We start from the raw sequence: 21,646 nt of genomic DNA, 5'->3' as shown, positions 1-21,646 counted from the left end.
AACAGGGACCATATAACATGAGACAGCTTCAGGAGCATTCCTAGCCAGATGTTGTTTGAGACTAGTGGCCCCACCTCCCAAAAACTTGTGGTGACAGTAATTGCACTGTGTTTTTCTTTTATCCCCATTAGTTGGCACAGTGTGCAACCGTGCAATGTCACCCCAGTGCACTTGGGTGGTCTCTACTCCCCTTGGGCCTGGCTCTGCTCCCCCTGCCTCTGTCGTGTATCACGGTTCGCCATAATTTGACTTGTTTACTGTTGCTTGAATAAAACAATTCATTAATTACTAAAGCACATAAATTCTTTTAGTTTGAGAGCACTAAAACAAGTATATAGATATTTAGTCTTTTTCCCCTGACCCATATATTTTTCATATTTAAAAAAAATATTTTTAAAATATTTTTCAAAGAAATATTGGCCTAGCCACCTTGCACAACAAAACCGAAAATGATTTGCAATGGGCAGCACTTAAAAAACATGTAGAATTTACTTCCATATTTTTCATTAATTTTCAAACCAACACCTCATATTTTTCCCTACTTTTTCATTTTTTTGAATTTTTAAATAATATTCATAATTTTCAAAAAATAAAATAATTAATTATTGGTAGAAAAATGTTTTCGACACCGTGAGGCCGTAGATTGGCCAATGGTGTCTAACATATATTTAATTGATCCCCATACAGTTTACATAACCCCTATTTTTTTAGATTGTTGTTGTAGGAAAATCAAAATTTTGAAGCAGAAAATAAAAACAATATATATAAAGAAAAAGAAATTTTGACACCGTGAGGTTGTAGATTGGCCTCCGGTGTCTGACATATAATAATTTCATCACAAACAAACATGTATTGATTATGTTTTTTTTTTTGGAGAAATTGGTTTTACCTGAAATAGTGGAAAGGCTTCATTGATGTGCTAAGAAGGTTCGATACTGTTTTCCGAGTGATTTTGACGTAGATGCGGCGAAGATTCGAAGAAGAAATAAAAAATCACCAAAAAGAAGTGAAAGAGGAAGAAATGGGAGGAAAAAAGTGAAAAAATCAAGGCTTGTGAGCTCTCAACCGAGATTCACGAGACCTTGTCCTTTTATAAAGTGAGTTTGTAACATCTTGCTGAAATTTCGGCGAGATGTTACAAACAGTCAAAATATCGGTTTGTGTCCGAAATTTCGATCGAGTTTTTGTATTTTTTCAATTCGAAGTTCCGTTCCGTTTCCACTCGATCGAAATACTCAAAATTTCCGAGATTTTGACCGAGACGAAATGAGTTTTTTAACTATAATCCCAACTAAGCCACATGGATCCTTGATCTCCTTTCAGTTCTATTTGAAGTCATACATGATCAAGGCTTAAGCTAAGCATGTCTTTCCTCACCACTTCTCCTATGGTTATTTTAGGCTTGCCTTTGGCTCTTTCGGTTCCCTCAATCCGAATCAAGTCACTCCTTCATATCGTAGCATTTGAAGGCCTCCGTTGAACTTGGCCATGCCACCTCAAACTACTCTCTCTAAGTTTATCATAGATCGGAGCTACTTCCAACCCAGCTCTAATATGGTCATTCCTTACTTCATCCTTCCTAATTTTCCCACACATCCATCTCAACATCCTCATCTCCGCTAAGCATAGTTTATTTATATGACACTTCTTAACACACCAGCATTCCACATCATACATCATAGTTGGTCGAATGACATTCCTATAAAATTTTCCTTTAAGCTTTAAAGGAATACGCCGATCGCACAAAACTCCAGACTCACCTCTCCACTTCATCCACCTTATTTTAATCCTATGGGTGACATCATCATCTATTTCACCCTCCTTATTTACGATTGATCCAATATATCTAAAAGAACCACTTTGCAGGATCTCCCTCTTACCGATATTCACCATCTCATTATCTGTCCTAGTGTTGCTAAAGTTACACACCATGTATTCCGTTTTAGTTCTTCTTATCTTGAAACCTTTTGATTCCAAGTTTGATCTCCATAGTTCTACTTTGGCTTTAATCCCTGTTTTTGTCTCATCCACCAAAACAATATCATCCGTAAAAATCATACACCAAGGAACCTCATCTTATATGCTTCTTGTTAAATCATCCATGATAAGCCCCCAGAGGAGTTTGCTCGACCCATTCCCCAATCTCCCACATTGCTCAAGTAAGCGTGCGACTCCGTATGAGGACCTTCTTCTCTTCTGCCCACTCTCAATTCACACGGTTCTCAAAGCAGAGAAGGACGGGTGGGCCGAAGGTACCAAGAGCCCTCTGCAAACAAATAAGGGCCTAGAGCTGATCCCTGATGTAACCCAATTGAAATTGGGAATTCACTGCCTTGGCCTCTCATAGTTCTGACACTTGTCACCACATCAACATAATAATTATGTCCACATATTTACATGACACCCTTCTCTTCTCCAGAATATTCCAAAATAACTCTCTAGGGACTCTGTCGTAGGCTTATTCTAGGTCTATAAAGACCATATGGAGATCCTTCTTGCCCTCTTTTTATCTTTCCATAAGTCTCCTAAGTAAGAAAATAGCCTCCATCGTGGATCTTCCTAGTACAAAACCAAATTGATTTTCCGAAATAGTAATTTCCTTTCTTATGTGGGTTTCAGTAATCCTCTCCCATAACTTCATCATATGACTCATTAGTTTATGCCTCTAGAGTTATTGTAGCTCTGAATATCAACTTTGTTTTTGTAAATTTGGACCACAATACTTCTGCTCCATTCATCTGGCATTTTCTTTATCCTCATAATCTTGTTAAACAGATTGGTTAGCCAAGATAAACCACTAATTCCTACGTTCTTCCACAGCTCAATAGGGTCCTCATCTGAGCCTGGTATCTTGCCTACTTTCATCTTACCTATAGCTTCTTTTACTTCAGACTTCCTAACTTTGCATATATATCTGTGCGGAGTGGTGTCCTAATGAGTAATATGGCCTTTCACAGCCCTATTACTTGTGAAGTCTTCATTAAGAAGCCCGTAGAAGTACTCTTTCCACCTCTCCTCAATATTCTCATCCCTTATTAGTACTCTACCATCTTCATTTTTAATACATCTAACTTGGTTGAAATCTTTGGTCTTCCTTTATCTCATTTTAGCTATCTTATATATAGCTTTTCCCCCATCCTTTATGTTCAGCTTATTATAAGGATCTTCATATTTCTTCGCCCTTGCTTTCCATACATTCTTAGCTTCGATTCTGGCATTGTATATTTTTAGATCCACCACCTCTTTAGTCCTTTGCCATGTTTTAAAACTAGTTTTCTTTGTCTTAATGGTTGCTTGGACCTCACCGTCCCACCACCAGGTCTCCCTAGGAGCCTGCGGTATACCTTTTGTTTCCCCTAGAACCCCTATAGCAACATTCTTAATACAAGCTGTCATCTCGTCCCACATTGTATTAGAGTCCCCCTCAAGGTCCTACTTTCTTTGTTTGATAACTTTATCAGTAAATGAAATCAAGGACTCTCCTTTTAATCTCCACCTCCTTATCTTAGGGGAAATAGGCTCTCCTATCCTATGCTTTTATGTAGTGAGGCACATGTCCAGGACCACCATTCTATGTTGAGTGGTTAGGTCTCCCCTGGAATAACCTTACAATTCTTACAAACAATCTGTCTTACCTTCTTGTTAGGACGGGGTAAATTTAACAATGCTTTCCACTGGTTGATTCCTAACTAAGTTTCCTTAAGCTGAATGAAATCGGAGTCTTGGTTTCAATGAAGTGCCAAATTAATGAAAGTGTAGGGGATGGACTTTGAACAATCGATTCATGGTCAGGTGCTTCAGGCCCAAAGTTGAAGAAGACTTATTTTAGGGGAATCAAAGAATGAAACCTTCTCTTGATGGAAAATTAATAAAAGAGAATTTTCATCAACTATCCCTTCAAGAGTTACATTAACCTAGGGGTGGGGTTTAGGTGGGGCTGGGGTGTGTGCTGAGCCCAACTTGAGGACTAAGAAGGCAGCCCCAGCCCAGGCCTGGCCTGACCTTGACCAGACTGCGAGCAACCATGGAGCACTTCTTTTAAATAAAGGAAAAAAAATTTAAGTCTTCTGTGGGCTCAAGTTGGGTCTGTCTCAGGTGAATTTCTTGGTTTGTAGCTTTGTTCATTGTTAATGGGTCTTTAGAGTGTTGAACATAGCTTTGAAAACCTCTATAACATTTACCATAACAAATAGAAATCATACTATTTCATTTCAAAGCCTAAAAGAGCTGATATAGCCTGATAAGTATCACAAGCCATCTTTGTATGATAACTTCCTATCACTAGATCTGTATAGTATAACTATGTATAATATGTTATATATGGAAGTTTGGGTAGTCTTGGTTTTGGGCGAGGTTTGAAACAAGAGCAATGTATGCGTCTAGGGGTCCGATTGTGAGACCATCTTTGTGGTCCAATTTAGGAGGTAATGGCTAAGCCTCTATGCCACCTAGATTAAAGGAAGAAAAGTATTTTCTAAAGATATGTAATGTGTGCTTGGCTCAGAACCACCTAATGGTGGCTCTCTACTGTTTACTCCCTCAAGACTTGCTTCTTACTTTTCCTTCACAATTCTATGATTCTATCTGTCTGTGAACCAGGCAGCTTTGCTCCTGAAAGAAAAGAAGCCAGCAGATCCTTTCACTTTGGTTACATGAAACCTCTATGGGAGCCATCTAGATCCAAATGATGCAGTTGCATCTGATTATGATCCCGTATGGAGCCATAGATGCAAGTCTAGATGGCTCGCCAGGGGCAGGGGGCAACCCAATAGGTGGAAATTGAGTTGTGGGTAGTTATATTATAGGTTAGGCCTTTTATTTTCTTGGGTTTCATTGTAATGGGCCTAATTTATAAGCCCATGAAGTAGAGTGAAAGTTAGTACATAGGATTATTATTCAAGTGTTTGAGTTAGATTAGGATACTTAATAGCTTCTAAGAGTTCTGTTTTGAGTCTATTTACTTTAAGCCAGTATAAGAGAGTGATTTGGAGTCCTTTTATGAGTCAGTTCAGGAAATAAAAAGATTATATACATGTACAAACCCCCATCAATTGGAGATGTTTTGAGTAAAAGAATTTGAGTTTTTTTCAAGAGTTTTAGATCTGTTGAGCTGCGCATATGGGATTGGTAGTCCAGATTTTTTTTTTTTTTTGGATGAATAAAAATTTAAATTACGAAGAAAAAAGAGGGAATATACAAGCCCAAGGGCAACAAGCCGAAGCTAGGGGCTAGCTAGGGTGCAAAATAGAAGTAGGGAGGCCCCAGGAGACAACAATGAGCCTGTTCCTTGGGGAATCCTTCACATCACAAAGGGGGAGGGATCTAACTTTAGATGAAACATCAAAAAAGATGGCCTTCCAAATCGTGTCAAAGGAGCAGGATTTGGATGTCCATCTTCTAAGGTTGCGTTCCATCCAAAGATGGGAGATAGTGGCACAAAAGGCTAGCTTGCCAACCGAGTCACAAGTCGATTTCCCTCCGAAAGTCATGTCAATCCAAATCCATTCCCTGCTGAGAGGAAGAGGAGTGCGCCGACCAGGCCAACAGTGGCGAAGAACACGGGACTAGATGGAGGAGGCAAAGGGACAAGTGAAGAATAGGTGATCGACATCTTCAGTCCCATTCCAACAGAGACAGCAGTTGGGGGGGACCTGAATATGCCGATGAATAAGGAAGGCCTGGGTAGGAAGGCAGCTAGCAAGGGTGCACCAAGCAGTGAGGCTATGTCGAGGAATGTGGCCACGAAACCAAACAACTCTATGCCAAGGACAAGGGGTCCCTCTATGTCTAACGAAATCCCAGGCGGAGTGAGAGCTGAGTCTGCCCGTATGGGATGGGAGCCACAAGATGGTGTCACCTCTACCTCGGTGGCCAGGGGGAATGGGGGGGAGGGAGCTCCAAAGGTTGGCGAGGGGGGGAGGGGAGATGGGAGGGGCCCAAGAGCCACTGGTAATGATAGTATCGACATGGGCAAATCTGTCCAATCCAGAGGAGTAGATATCCCGGGGGTTGACGATAGAAGAGAGGACACCAGAAGGATGCCACTTGTCTAGCTAAAGCAAGGTGGTCGCACCATCATCAATCCTGCACGAAATGGCATCCCTGGCTAAATGTCTCACCTGTAAAATTCTGCGCCAAACCCAAGAGGAGTCAGACCGTGGTCTAACAAACCAAATGGAATCTCTGCGGAGGAGCCCAGCATACACCCACGAAGTCCAGATGGAAGATCTGTTGGTGAGGATCTTCCAGATAAGCTTGATTGACCCAGTAGTGTTGACATCTTTTATTCTCCTAAGCCCGAGGCCTCCTTCAGATTTTGGGACACAAAGGGAAGCCCAGCTCAATGGATGAAGGAACCTAGCAGAGTCCACACCTTTCCAAAGGAAAGCACACATAATCGATTTTGCCGCCTTGATGGTGGCCTTTGGGAGGCCAAAAACACCACTCTAGTAAATGTAGCAAGACCGGAGCACCGATCTGATGAGCTCGAGGCGACCTGCATAGGATAAAAGCTTGGCTTTCCAAAGCTACAACCTCTTGCGAAGGAGATCCAGGATGGGGGAGCAGTGGTGGGCAGAAAGTCTGGCAGGGATGAGGGGAAGGCCAAGGTAACGGACAGGGAGGGTGCCAATGGTGAAGTTGGTGAGGGAGGAGAGGGAGGCTTTGGTGGTGTCCGAAACTCCGGCAAGGAAGATCTAGGACTTTAGCAGGTTAATGCGGAGACCGGAAAGGCCCTGGAAAAGGTTGAGGGAGGACATGATGGATTCAATGGAGAGAGGGTCAGCCTTAGAGAAGATCATGAGGTCATCCGCGAAGGCAAGGTGAGTCAGGTTGGTAGGTTTACACTTAGGAATGGGGGAGATGAGGTGGAGGTCGGTTTTGGATTGGATGCTGCGAGAGAGAACCTCAAGGGACAAGCAAAAGAGAAAAGGGGAGAGGGGGCAGCCTTGTTGGATCCCGACCGAGGAGGGGAAAAAAACCAGCAGGACTGCCATTCAGAAGAACAGAGAAGCGGGGAGTGGAGATACATGAATGGATCTAGTTGACAAAAATGGGGGGAAAGGACATCTTGAGAAGGACTTGTGAGATGAAGTCCCAACGGATGGAGTCAAAAGCCTTGTGGATGTCAATTTTTAGAAGGGCAGCAGGAGAGTGGGATTTGCGGTCAAAGCCTCGAACAATTTCCTGGCAAAGGATGATGTTGTCCGAGATGCTTGCCAGCAATGAAGGCAGATTGGTTGGAGCTGACAAGGGCATCTATGACAAGGCTGAGCCTATTGGCAAGGATTTTAGCGATGGACTTGTAAAGAAGATTACAAAGGGAGATGGGTCTGAAGTCGGACATGGATGAAGCTCCAGAGGACTTGGGGATGAGACAGAGGAAGGTATGGTTGATATTTTGGATCTGATGAGGGTTGAAGAAGAAGCTCTTTATGGCACTGATAAGCTTGACCCCAATGATATCCCAGTAAGTGGAGAAGAATCCCATGCTGAACCCATCATGGCCTGGAGCTTTACTAGCCTTATGAGAGCAGACAGCGGAGGTGATTTCAGAGTCGGAGGGGATGGAACTAAGGGAGTTGAGAAGGTGAGGGGGGAGGAATTTGTTGATAAGGTCATCAGGGAGGGGAAGATGGGAGGTGGGGGGGAAGATGTTGATGAGGTCATCAGGGAGGGGAAGATGGTAGTCCAGATTTGATCTCCCTCCTTTTAGTTTTGTTCATCTTTCTTCTCAGGTGTGCTTTTCCTCCTTTTTCTCTTCTACTATTGTTTTTGCTATTGATTATTGGGGGAAGGGATTACCACACTGGCGGCGTGTAATGAATACCCAACGCCCAACTAATGGACGGGAGAGGGTGTTCCCATGTTTTGTATAAAAGGGGGCATAGTGTCAGTAAGAAGAGAGAATGTGAGAGAGCACATGACGCTGCTGTCATGTGTGTCCTTTTCCTTGCATATATTATTACTTCTAATATGCAGCAAACCCTGTTCTAGTTCTGCGATTAGTTTTCCTAGTAGTACTAGGAGTTTTCTGCAGATCCCTATTTTGTTATCAGAATTCTATCAGATTCTGCAGGTCTATCCACTAACAGAGTAGAAACTCGACTGAAATATTGGGGTATTCTGATTTGTCTATCTAAAGTAATAAATCTCCCAGTTCTGGACTTCTGATTTTGTTCCCTGTTCTGCATTCTGTTATGTGCTAGTCTCTTGCTGGATTTTAGTTGAGAATCAGGGAATTAGGGGAATGATTCGAGTTGTCAATAATGACAGAGCTCAGCTTTATTTATAATGAAATTACAACCCTAACAAACTAGGTAAGGTGTCTATGAGTCAGCATCGTTATCTACATCTACTAGGCATATTTAGCTCAACAATTTTCTGGTTCCAGATTAGCCTTCATTACCAACCTTGGCTTCTGTTCTATAACCCAAGCCAAACCTGTAAAGTGCTTTAATTGGAGCTGTATCAAAACTTTGTTGCAGGATCTGTTTGAGATTTTTTTTTTCATTGTGGATATATTTTAATGTATAAGATAAACTACCTTGTAAAATGTATTAGGTTTTGATGAAAACACTGTGTTTGCGTCCTAATTCCTCACCCTTAGATTCTTGTAGTCATTAAAATTGAATTACATGATGCTTCTTTTTAGTTTAGAAGCAACAATTATCCTCTTTCTTGGATGATCATATAACACAAATAGGGTTTCTGTGCTGCCATTGTCATTTTGGAAAAGATAAATTAAAATTGTGACCATTTTCGCTCAAAGGAAAGTAGTTTGTAGAGATGCATAGATTAATCTGGCCAATCCAGAGTTACCTATCTGGTCAACATTCTCTATCAGCTAGTCATCTCTTCATGCAGCTGAAAAGGAGAAATTACCAGGATTTGTGCCTTCAAATCCTTTGAATCTATTGTTAATGTGTTTTTAGAAGTAATACTCATTAGAAATTGAATTTTATTTTTCTGTACCATTTACTAGAAGTGGCATTTGGTTGCAGGATGCACTTAAACAATTATGGAGGTTAGCTTATCCTGATAGAGAACTACCATCTCTTAAATCAGAGCTCTGGAAGGAGATGGGTTGGCAAGGTCCAGATCCTTCAACAGATTTTAGGTATATGGAAGCTTCAAACTGAAATTTGTGTTTCGATTAGTCTTTGTGAAGGAGTTGGGTTTGATATTGTGGACTTGGTTTTCAGGGGAGGTGGATATATTTCATTGGAAAATCTTATCTTCTTTGCAAAGAAATATCCGGTATGTTCCCCTATCTTGCACATGGGCTGCATTTGACTTTTCCTCAACTCTGGGCATTCTTAAGGTGGTACCTAAATTTCAGAAATGGATTCTCCACTAAATTACCTATATATAAAGCACTTATGAGAAGGGGCCACAAGTCCCATAGAGATGAGAAGTGGGTTAGGAATAAAGTTACTCTTTCTAGGGAAAGTCCTACCAACCAGTAACCAAGGTTCAAGAACTCAGTTTCGGTACAAGTTTCGCCCAGCCAAAAAAGAGTTGGTGTAATTTTTTTTTTTGTTTTGGGTACTCGAAGGCTGGTTTCGGTGGGTTGTAGACCTAGTTTGGGCCTGAAACTTGGTACTTAGACTATTTTAGGCCATTTAAACACAATGGCACTATCAGATTTTGCAAAAACAAAGTCCTAATGAGAGTTTCATTTCGGACCTTTGGTTGGTAGACGACGATGAACTAATAGGCCCTATTCTACACATAATTTAGTAATTTAAAGCAATCAAATCATACAATTAATATAAAACAACTTAAATAAACATTACAAATGTAAAAGTGTACAATACATCACTCTTAACATATTACATATATCTCTATCATAAACCACCATCGAAAATCCTCAAAAATAAAGTCAAATGCACACTTCTTTGTCGAGTTTACTGAGACAGTCGAGTTCTGGAGAGATATCGACTGTCTCGGTCGAGATATGTACATTATTAAAGGTAAGTTTGGTCCAAATCTCGGTCGAACCGAAATCTCGAACCGAGATCTCAACTCGACCGAGTTGGGGTAATATTTCATTTCACCTCAAGTCTCGTCTCCCTTTTTTAAAAAAGAGAGATATTGCCGAGATTTCTGTGAGTTCTTGAGATCTCGGCGAGTTCTTGAACTATGCCAGTAACTACACTAAGGTTAGGTTCCTGGTCTAAATGAATTGCTCCTCTTCAACCGAAATCTTGAACCGAGATCTTGACTCGATCGAGTTGGGGTAATATTTCATTTCGCCTCAAGTCTCATCTCACTTTTTTCAGAAAGAGAGATATTACCGAGATCTCGGCGAGTTCTTGAACTATATCAGTAACTACACCAAAGTTAGGTTCCTGCTCTAAATGAGTTGCTCCTCTGCACATGATGGGTTTGAATGCAAGACTATTAAAAAATCCTTTACCAAGATAAAGGAAAATGCCAAGGTTCTTAATCATTTTCATTTACCTCATTAACCTTTTCAGCATCACCTTACTATCATGCATCGTAGCATGTCCTTGTACGAGAAATCAAAGGACAGTTTTGACCAAAAGGTTAGTAAAAGAATCTAACTTCTCAAAGATTTTAATACTATATAACGAATTTGTTGAGTTATGTAACCTGATAAGGTTATTTTGGGTGTTTTTTCTTTCTTTGTTTATTCCTCTGATATAAGCATGTTGGCTATACAGGGGCAGTATTGCAATTCTGCTCATTAGTAAAAAGATATAAATGAAAGGGCTGTGAGTGAAGAAACCACACTTAAGCCATTCTCCCATTCTCTGTTCAGCTAACATGGTATCAAAGCTAACCCTATTCTGATCCAACCTTCCACAGCCTCCATCTCTTCTCTTCTCTTCTCCTTTCTCCTTCTTCTACCTTCGATCTCCTCTCTCCTTCTTCTCTTGGTTTCTCTTCTTCACCTTAGGGCAGCACTAATTAGGTGATCTTTCGATCTAGTTACTGCCCTCAATCTTACCTCCCTTCTTTCTAATGATTTGAACCTTTTTTTTGCTCGATAGGTGCTGCTCCTTCCCTGCGGTATTGAAGACTTCCATATTCTTGAAGATTTAGCCTTCCTTCCCGTACAGACTCCTCTTCCCTTTATTGGAACTTCACCTGCAACTCCTTTGCAGCATTTATCCATCCTTAAAACCTTTCTGATTAGTCCCTTGAAGATCATACCCTAATTGATCTTCCTTTTCAGCCTCTTTTTCAGTGTTTTTTTCAAAAACTTAACTCTAATCGACTTTTCTTGATTGGAGCTGCTGGACTTTTTGTTGGTGCTGATTCTTTCAGAGTTGCTTACTATCATCAAGAGCCATCTTCAACCTTAATTTCAGCCTTAGATTCTGTGCTTTTTCAAGAGTGCCTACCAAGTGTTTGATAAATTGCCTCTTTCAGCTCTCCTTCTTAGATTGAGGTTGATTTTTTCAATGTTGATTTCTATCATCAGGAGCCTCCTTCGTCCGTAGTTTCAGCCTCAACTTCTGAGTTTTTTCTTGGAGATTCTGTTTTCCCTCTCTTGAGATCGATTGTCTTCTTTATCAATCAAGGTTCCTGGTTTCTCTTGGCTGATTTCATAGGGTCTTCCTTCCTTGTTGGGATGCTTCAATGGCAGACTCAGATGCATCTTCTGCATCCTCTGTGCAAGATGGACAGCCCCTGACAGATCTTCTTCCACTTTCAGCTCCAATCAAGCTAGATGGCTCCAACTATCTTAAGTGGTCTTGGACCACCTATTTGACCATTTCTGGTCGAGGACTGACTGGTCACATACTTGGGACTATTCCCATGCCTACAGCTGGGCCTCCGCAAGAGAAGTAGCTGTCCAATGATGCCATGGTCATGTCTTACTTGTTGCAATCGATACAGCCAGATCTGTCTGACAATTTCATGCTTCTGGACACAGCCAATCAGATCTAGAGTGCTGCCAAGGAGACTTATGGGCATGTTGGGAATGCTGCCCAAGTGTATGAGATTCGCAAGAAGGCTCATGATCTCACTCAGAAGGAGTTGTTTGTTTCTACAGACTATGCTGCCCTCAAAAGTTTGTGGCAGCAATTGGATCATTGCTGCACTTATTAGCCCTCTACACCTACTGATGTTGCTGCCTACCGTAAACACCTCAACAGTGACCGTGTGTACGATTTCCTGGCTGGTCTGAATGTAGAGTATGACCCTATCCGGATGCAAGTGTTGAACTAGTCCCCCTTTCCTACATTGGAGCAGGCCTTTGCTATGATTCATACTGAGGATACTCACCGGGCTGCGATGCTGCATGCTCCTACTATTACTAGGTCTGCCCTACAGACGACTTCTAGCCCCGCTCCTATTAACACTACTGACAGTGGTAATGCTGCCTCTAGAGAGCCTGTCAAGTGTGAGCACTGCCACAGGCTCTATCACACCAAGGCCCAATGTTGGAAGTTACATGGGAAAGCTACTGATTTTGAGGCTAAACGAGGCCGGGGGAAGCCCAAACCGAAGGCAAATCTGACTAAAGCTGCTGCTCCTACTGCTATAGTCCCCTCTGCTGACACTGGTTTTACTCTGGACAAGCTACTAGCCCTCCGTCGCATGCTCCAGCCATCTTCCGTTGCACCTTCCATTGCACCTGCGTCTGCTACCCCATCTAGTTCTTACTTTGCCTCAGGTATTCCAGTCAGTCGTCAATGTGCATCGGTTGTCTCCAGTCCATGGATAATCTACTCCGGTGCCACTGTCCACATGGCTGGTTCTTCTCATGCATTTCATTATTATTTCCCTTGTTCTAGAAAGATACTGTTCGAGCAGCCATTGGTTCTCTTTCTCCCATTCATGGAAAGGGTTCCATTCACTGCTCTCCTACCCTTACCCTAAATTCTGTTTTGCATGTTCCTTCATTTCCTACTAATCTTCCTTCCATTAGTAGTTTAACCTGAGATTTGAACTGCATAATAACTTTCTTTCCCTCTAATTGTGTCATACAGGATCTGGTGAAAGGCAACACCATTGGGGGTAGTAAGGTACATGGTGGTCTCTATCTTCTCGACACGGGTCCGTCCACTCCACCATCAGCTTCTTCTTCGGTTTATCAGTTACATTCAGCCACCTCCTAGGATCCATTGTCAGCTTGGTCACCCTCCTCTTCGAACTTTAGCTTTTTTGTTTCCTCAGTTAGTTTAAAGTTGTAACAAGGATGAGTTTTTATGTGAAGCCTGTGTCTTGGATAAGCAGACTCGTTCTACTTACTCTTCAGTTAATAAAAGAAGTACTTTTCCTTTTGCTTTTATTCATACTGATGTGTGGGGCCCTGCCCGTTGTGTTTCTATTTCTGGCCATAGATGGTTTGTTTCATTCATTGATTGCTTTACTCGGACCACTTGGGTGTATATGATGCAACACAAAAGTGAGGTTTTTTTATGTTTCCAGCTCTTCCATTGTATGATTCAGACCCAATTCAATGCCACATTGAAAATTCTACTGAGTGATAATGGCAAAGAATACATGGAAGGTCAGTTCCAATCCTATCTGGCTGAGAATGGCATCCTCCATCTGACCAGCTGTGTAGACACCCCTGCCCAGAATGGAGTCGTCGAAAGAAAAAATCGGCACCTTTTAGAAGTGGCTTGGGCCATTATGTTTGCACGGGTTCCTCCTCAATATTGGAATGATGCTATTCTCACCACTGCCTACCCTGGTCCTTGATGGTTGTACTCCTGTTGACCTCCTTCAAGGTTCCTCCTCTTTTGTGGTTTCCCCAAAAATCTTTGGTTGTGTATGCTATGCTCGCAATCATCATCTTCATGGTAAGCTTGATCCTCGGAGCATTCATTGTATCTTTTTGGGCTATTCTCCTACCCAGAAAGGATACAAATGTTATCATCCACTTTCTCAGCGTACTTTTATTACCATGGAAGTTGTCTTCCATGAATCCCTGGCATACTACTCTCAGCCACCTCTTCAGGGGGAGCATGACTTAGTATTTGAAGATGTGCCTGATTTTTTGCCTGATCTTTTACCAACCTCTATTCAAGGGGAGCTGCCTTCTACTCTTTCGGCTCCTATTCAGGATATTCAGGGGGAGCCTTCTTCTACTCTTCCGGCTCCTATTCAGGATAAGCCAACTTCAGCCTCTCGGTCTCGTTTTAATCAGGGGGAGCGCAGACCTGTGAGTTAAATTCCTGTTGATCAAACCTACACCAGGAAGCACAAAAAGCAGGTTGAGACTACCACTACTGTACCACCTCTTCAACCGTCAGCACTTAATCCAGATCCAGATTCCGCTGCATTACCTGGTAAAGATCCCTCTCTTGATTTACCTATTGTTGTCCGTAAAGGCGTTAGATTTTGCACCCAACATCCCATCACCAATTTTGTTTCCTATGATGCTTTATCTCCTTTTTACCATGCATTTGTGTCCTCTCTTTCCTCTATTTCTATTCCTCAGAAATGGCAGGAGGCAATGGAAGATCCAAAGTGGAAAGCAGCCATGTTGGAAGAAATGATGGCCTTATCTAAGAATGAGACATGGGAACTGGTGGCTCTTCCTTCGGATAAGAAAATAGTGGGCTGTAAATGGGTGTTTGTTGTCAAGCAGAAGCCTGATGGAACCGTGGACAGATATAAGGCTAGACTGGTGGCCAAGGGATTTACCCAGACCTATAGGATTGATTATCAGGAAACATTTGCTCCAGTGGCAAAGTTGAACACTGTTCGGGTCTTGTTATCATATGCTGTCAATCTTGGCTGGGATTTGCTGCAATTGGATGTTAAAATTGCTTTCCTTCATGGAGAGCTGGAGGAGGAAGTCTATATGGAGATCCCTCCAAGTTTTTCTTGTGACAAGACTCATGGAATGGTTTGTAGACTGAAGAGGGCGTTATATGGGCTGAAGCAATCTCCTCGGGCTTAGTTTGGTAGGTTCCATAAGGCAATGATCTCTGTGGGGTACAAACAGAGCAATGTTGATCACATCTTGTTCATCAAGCGGAATGGAGATAAGGTTACTCTTCTCATAGTCTATGTCGACGACATAGTGGTGACTGGTAATGATGCAGATGAAGTCTCTCATCTGAAGACTTTCTTGGGACGAGAATTTGAAATAAAGGATCTAGGACAGCTCAGGTATTTTCTTGGGATTGACGTTGCTCGTTCTCCCAAAGACATCTTTCTCTCCTAAAGGAAATATGTTCTAGATTTATTTTCAGAGACTGGTTTGTTAGGATGTCACCCATGTGACCCCCCTTTGGAGGCTACTACTCATCTACAAGAGAAGCACAGTGATCTTGTTGATAAGGGGCGTTATCAATGGTTGGTGGGAAAACTAATCTATCTCTCCCACACCAAACCAAACATTGCATTTGCTGTTATTTTGGTTAGTCAGTTTATCCATGATCCCTACTCCACCCATATGGTCGTTGTTCTTCGGATTCTCCACTATTTGAAGTCAGCTCCAGGGAAAGGGATTCTCCTGTCTCCACATGATCACCTTCGCATTGAGGCGTACACAGATGCTGACTGGGGTGGTAACCCAGACAGAAAATCCACTTCAGCTTATTGAACCTTTGCAGGAGGTAACCTTGTCACATGGCGAAGTAAAAAGCAAAATGTGGTGGCTAGGTCTAGTGTTGAAGCTGAATTCCATGCCATGGCCCAGGGCACATGTGTTGTGGCTTCAGAGTTTACTCCAGGATATTGGTTGTTCTGTTCATCGTTCAATGATGCTGTACTGTGACAACAAAACAGCAATCAACATTGCTCACAATCAAGTGCGACATGACCGTACCAAGCATGTGGAGATCGACAGACACCTCATCAAGGAAAAGTTGGAAAGTGGGCAGATTTGTATACCCTTTGTGAAATCCGACAATCAACTTGCAGATGTTTTCACTAAAGGGTTAAGTGGAAAGTTATTTCACCCTAGGCTAGTCAAGTATGGCATGTGTGATATTTATGCACCAACTTGAGGGGGAGTGTTGAGTTATGTAACCCGATAAGGGTATTTTGGGTGTTTTTTCTTTCTTTGTTTATTCCCTTGATATAAGCATGTTGGCTATACAGGGGCAGTACTGTAATTCTGCTCATTAGTAAAAAGATATAAATGAAAGGGCTGTGAGTGAAGAAACCACACTTAAGCCATTCTCCCATTCTCTGTTCAGCTAACAGAATTAAAGAAATTACAGATGTTTATGTGAAGAAAAAACATAATGAAAAAATTTACAGTTTTGGTACTCTGATATTATATATACAGATAGGTTAGAGAATGTAGAAATTGAAATTTGTTTTTTTCCTGGAAGTGAATTTATTAGAATGTAGTCCCTCAAATGATCTCAAGTGTTTGGTATGACATGCTTCCAAGATTTTAATGTGGAAAAACTTCCATATTTAATTGATTAATATGAATAGAGTAACTTCTTAGGAATAAAAATTTGATCATGAAAAATGTTCTTCCTATATTCTGGAAAATTCTTGGAAGCAATGCATGGCACCAATGCATCCTAGTTCCAAGTTGTAAGGAAAGGTATATTTCTGACTTAACTGAGGTGCAATATATAAAAAGATTATGAACAAAATATTAGAACACTAAGAGATGGCAGAACACAATCATAAGGATAGTGTAAAATAGTTAACGACACTTTACACACTATGACAAAAGCATGAGCCAAAAAACAAAACAAATAATCAGCAACAATTGCTTAACTAGTATAGAAGATGATGAAACATAAGTTCTGTAGCACATAAGAGAGCCTAGATTTTTTTTTTATCCCAAAAAAATAAATACAACAAACAACAACAACAACAAACTCAGCCGTATGCCCGTATCCCAACTCAATGGGGTCGGCTACATGGATCCAAACAAAACAAAGTAGGGAATGAAGAAATGGGAAAAGAGGGATAGGAAATGAGATGAGAATTGAAAAATGGAAAATGACAATGAAGAAGGAAAATAAAAAGAAAAATGAAAGTAAGAGGAAAGAGACAGTACCCAGCAAGTCAGGAGAATCTCAGCTAAATGGGGTCTGCTACATGGATCCTTCCCCTCCAATAGACTGATTAGGCTCTAACCAAGATCATACAGAGTAAACCTTAAAAAAAAAAAAAAAAAAAAAAAAAAAAAAGGAAAATCCGAAAAATTATAGAATAAATCCTAGGTTTGCAGTGCTTAACTTATTACATAGTTTGCTTAGATAGGGCAGCCCAACCGCATAGGCACACTTATGTAGATCGAAACATGAAGAAGAGAAGAGTCAGCAATTACTGTTCACATGTATAGTGTCACAGACCATATTGCCTTGATGGAAATCCTTCTAGAAGACCCAAGTTGAAGACTAAAACACTGTTCACGTGAACAGTGTCAAGCCAAAATTTGCCTTGTTTGGGATTGATTTTGATCTTGTGGGCCCATCAAGTGGAGGAAGATTCTATCCTAATGCTGCCATAGTTTAGTTTCTAATTTATATTAGTTTTTAATTTGGTTATCTTTGCATGTTTAGATGGTTGAGTAATAAAGCCTTTAGTAGTTTCTAATTTCATTCAGTTTCTATTTCCATTAGTCTCTATTTTCCAAACAGTTGCTGAGTTTTACTTTCTATTTTTGTAGCCTCGCCTCAGTCTATAGAAAAGCAGCTATTGTAATTGATTGACACAAAGTTAATGAATGAAGTTTTGAGGCATTCTTGCACTCAATTATGGGAGTAAAATCCCTGTTCAAGAGCTGGGATAACTGTGGGTGAGAGACCCAGGGCTGAGATAGCCCATCCCCCTACCCCCTTTCTATCTTCTTCTCCTACCTCTATTCAATCTCCATTGCTGTTGCTGCTTGTGACTGCAACAAAGCTCTGTGAGAACACACCCTGAAGATCAAAATCCATTCCCAATCAACTGCTGCAAACCATCGATTGAAGGCTGCTGCTGCTCCCTGCGATCTGATTTTGCTGCTGTAACTTGTGAAAGACATCTCAGCAACCTCCAATCAGAATTGGCTGAGACTTTGAGGGCTTGTCACTACTACCAGGGCCTATACCTGATCCCTGTTTGGAGTCCAGATTGCTGTTGGTTTGTGAGATAGTGTACAACCTTCTATTTCGAGGGCTAAGTTTTTATTTTCTAGTCCCCTTCATAACTCAGCCTTCATCCATCGGAACTGGCTGAATTTTGGAGCATAGAACCTGTTCAGCATCACTGCCTCTCAACCTAAGTTTGATGACCTTCTGCTGGCTGGTTTGGTTTTTATTTACAAAGTTACTAATTCTAATTTTGTTTCTAATTTGATGTTCTGCTGCAACCTATCATCAATCCTACAGTAGAGTGGTTCTTAGTTGAACCCTCCTACATTATTTGGTATCAGTGCCTACCGTGGCCAGCCATGAATACACTGAATTCAGTCATTGTGGGTGTGGAAGCTAACCCCTACGTACAGATTTGCAAGCCTCAGTTCAATGATGATTGGGTAGCCAATGCTGCCCTTGATGGTGACAATGATGATGACCTCTTGGATGATGAAACTGAAGAGATCTATGAAGTCAATGTGGTGAATAGAATATCGCTTACAGAAGCAAAAGGTGAGGATTGGCGCCGACATTGTAGTTTTTATACTTTAATGGCTAGTGGACCTTTGACATCATAGGTGGTCGTGGATAGTGGAAGCTGTGTAAATGCTGTATCTCAAGCCTTTGTCACTGCAAGAAAGTTGAAAATAGAGGCTCATCAACAACCTTATAAAGTTTCCCTCCTCAACAACATCACTTTGGAGGCACATCAACGATGTTGAGTACCGCTGAATTGGGAGAATATGAAGAAGATTTTTGGTGCGACATCATACCCATGGTATTGTCTAATGTTTTACTTGGACGACCATGGATGTATGATAATAATGTCTTGGTGGGAGGTACCAAGAACCAATGTTTCTCAGACTTCAAGAAAAAACCATTGGTACCTAACCTACTCAACATGCCATGAAAGCAGAATTGAAGGCCGCCCAAGTGAAGCGCCAACAACTATTGAAGCCAATTCTTGAGAAGCCACAAACAACGGAGGAAGCTAGTACGGAACCAGATGTAGCACCTTTACAGGAAGAGTCCAAGTCTGAATCAGAAATGTTTGTCGACACATATGTGGGTGATCCCATGGATACATCTGAGGATGTTAAAGTTTAACATGTGGAATTTATTATTCCATCAAAGTACACTGAAGAACGAACTCCACATCTTCTGGACTACATTCGTATCTTCAAAGAACTACCTGAGTTCTGCTACGGGCTGAAGGCAGATGTGCACAACACCAAGATCAGTCCTACTCTTCTCAAATTTCGGGGTCGAAATTTTTCTAAGAAGGGGAGAGTTGATGTAGATCGAAGCCTGAAGAAAAGAAGAGTCAGCAATTACTGTTCACATGTATAGTGTCACAGCCCATACTGCCTTGATGAGAATCCTTCTAGAAGATCGAAGTTGAAGACTAAAACACTGTTCACATTAACAGTGTCAAAGCCAAAATTTGCCTTGTTTGGGATTGATTTTTAGAAGATCTTGTGGGCCCATCAAGTGGAGGAAGATTCTATCCTAATGCTGCCATAGTTTAGTTTCTATTTTCAGTTTATAGTAGGTAGTTTCTAATTTGGTTATTTTTGCATGTTTTGAAGGTTGAGTTGTTAAGCCTTTAGTAGTTTCTAATTTCATTCCGTTTCTATTTCCATTAGTCTCTATTTTCCAAACAGTTGCTGAGTTTTACTTTCTATTTTTGTAGCCTAGCCTCAGTAAAGCAGCTATTGTAATTGATTGACACAAAGTTAATGAATGAAGTTTTGAGGCATTCTTGCACTCAATTATGGGAGTAAAATCCCTGTTCAAGAGTTGGGATAACTGTGGGTGAGAGACCCAGGGCTGAGATAGCCCATCCCCCTTACCCCCTTCCTCTTCTATCTTCTTCTCCTACCTCTACTCAATCTCCATTGCTGTTGCTGCTTGTGACTGCAACAAATCGCTGCGAGAACACACCCTGAAGATCAAAATCCATTCCCAATCAACTCCGAAGGCTGCTGTTGCTGCAAACCATCGATTGAAGGCTGCTGCTGCTCACTGCGATCTGATTTCGCTGCTGTAACTTGTGAAAGACATATCTCAGCAGATTTTGAGGGCTTGTCACTACTACCAGGGCCTATATCTGATCCCTGTTTGGAGTCCAGATTGCTGTTGGTTTGTGAGATACTGCACAACCTTCTATTTCGAGGGCTAAGTTTTTATTTTCTAGTCCCCTTCTCTCAGCCTTCATCCATCAGAACTGGCTGAATTTTGGAGCATAGAACCTGTTCAACATCACCGCCATTCAACCTAAGTTTGATGACCTTCTGCTGGCTGGTTTGGTTCTTATTTACCAAGTTACTAATTCTGATTTTGTTTCTAATTTGATGTTCTGCTGCAACCTATCATCGATCCTACTGTAGAGTGGTTCTTAGTTTAGTTGAACCCTCCTATGTTACACACAAAAAGACATTAGAGGCTTTGCTAAGTAAGGCCAAAACTGATTCCTCGAGGCTCGAGCTCTAGGATAGAACCTAAGGAATGATTTACAGAGTAGCATCTCCAATGCAGAGAACAAGAAAGAAGCTAACCGAGAACTACTGGGACAGAGTATAATTAGACCCAGAAATTCTAGAATAGAAGTTCCAAGGGAGAATAGTAATAATCATCAGTGGACTGGTCAGACGGACCTAGGATGCTGGTCGAATGGTCCTCTGATGGATCTAGCTGCTGGTGAAATATGGTAGAAATCTGAGAACAAACTGCAGGTGTGATGCAGAAGTCCTACTGCTACTAGAAATAGTGACCAGCGAGGATGTCTGTCCAAGGATGCAGATGTCTCCTTAATTCAAGCGGACGTACTCTAACATTTTCATCCGAAGTCTATGCAAGAGTGTGGACAATTATGTCAATAGTTTTAAGACATGAGAGAGATATATACATGGGATTACAAAGAATTGCAAAATAAAGCTTAAATCCTATGTTAAAGGAGGTCGTCTTCTTCAAGATGCTTCAAGACTTAATATTGCTGAACTTGGATTTTGTTGAAGCTTTTCCCTTTGACTCTTCAAGACATCCATTACTTTAGCTCTTGCGTATACAATAATAATCATCTTTGATGCCGAAATACTCATGAGATTGATTAATCTTTGCTTGCACACATACATATTAGTAATCCCAACTACCATCCTCCAAAAGACTGTTTCATCACCAAAACATGAGGTATGGACCCATGGTTCAACAATCCCAACTAAATAGGGTCTGCTACATGGATCCTTTATCTCACAGCAAACAGTATTAAACAAAAAAAAAAAAAAATTGGACTTTATGAGCATTCAAAAATCACAGTTATGGTCTGTGGCGTTACATTCATTTGTAAACTCAACTAGGATCCAATTCCAAATCATATTCCATAGGGATTCTGAAAAATTGAAAATACTCAAACAACCCTGCTGCTAGCTTATGGTGGCACTCCTAATCCAACTTGGATTCTTAGAACTAGACATAAATGGAAAGGGGAGAATTGCAACTTAATTCCTATTGATTCTAGGACACCAAATAATTTAAATTAAACAAAAGTAAATCCTAAATGAACCCTCCCACCTGGACTGGAAAACAGATTCCGAAGACTATAGGATGAGTTCAGTTTA

At 41.2% G+C, this 21,646-nt stretch overlaps 1 protein-coding gene across 1 annotated transcript in view; it reads left to right on the top strand.

The window, feature by feature from the left end:
• The window catches only part of LOC122652968 (ELMO domain-containing protein A-like), a 115,537-nt gene that overhangs the window by 75,234 nt on the left and 18,657 nt on the right, over window positions 1-21,646 (top strand). The window contains exons 6-7 of the mRNA XM_043846855.1: window positions 9,003-9,118; window positions 9,204-9,258. Coding sequence (XP_043702790.1) covers window positions 9,003-9,118; window positions 9,204-9,258 — 171 coding nt within the window. The remainder of the gene's footprint in view (window positions 1-9,002; window positions 9,119-9,203; window positions 9,259-21,646) is intronic.

This window comes from Telopea speciosissima, chromosome 2 (assembly GCF_018873765.1).
Source record: "Telopea speciosissima isolate NSW1024214 ecotype Mountain lineage chromosome 2, Tspe_v1, whole genome shotgun sequence".
NCBI lineage: Eukaryota > Viridiplantae > Streptophyta > Magnoliopsida > Proteales > Proteaceae > Telopea > Telopea speciosissima.
The sequence above is the reverse complement of the archived record's forward strand: the minus strand, read 5'-3'. Positions and strand labels throughout refer to the sequence as shown.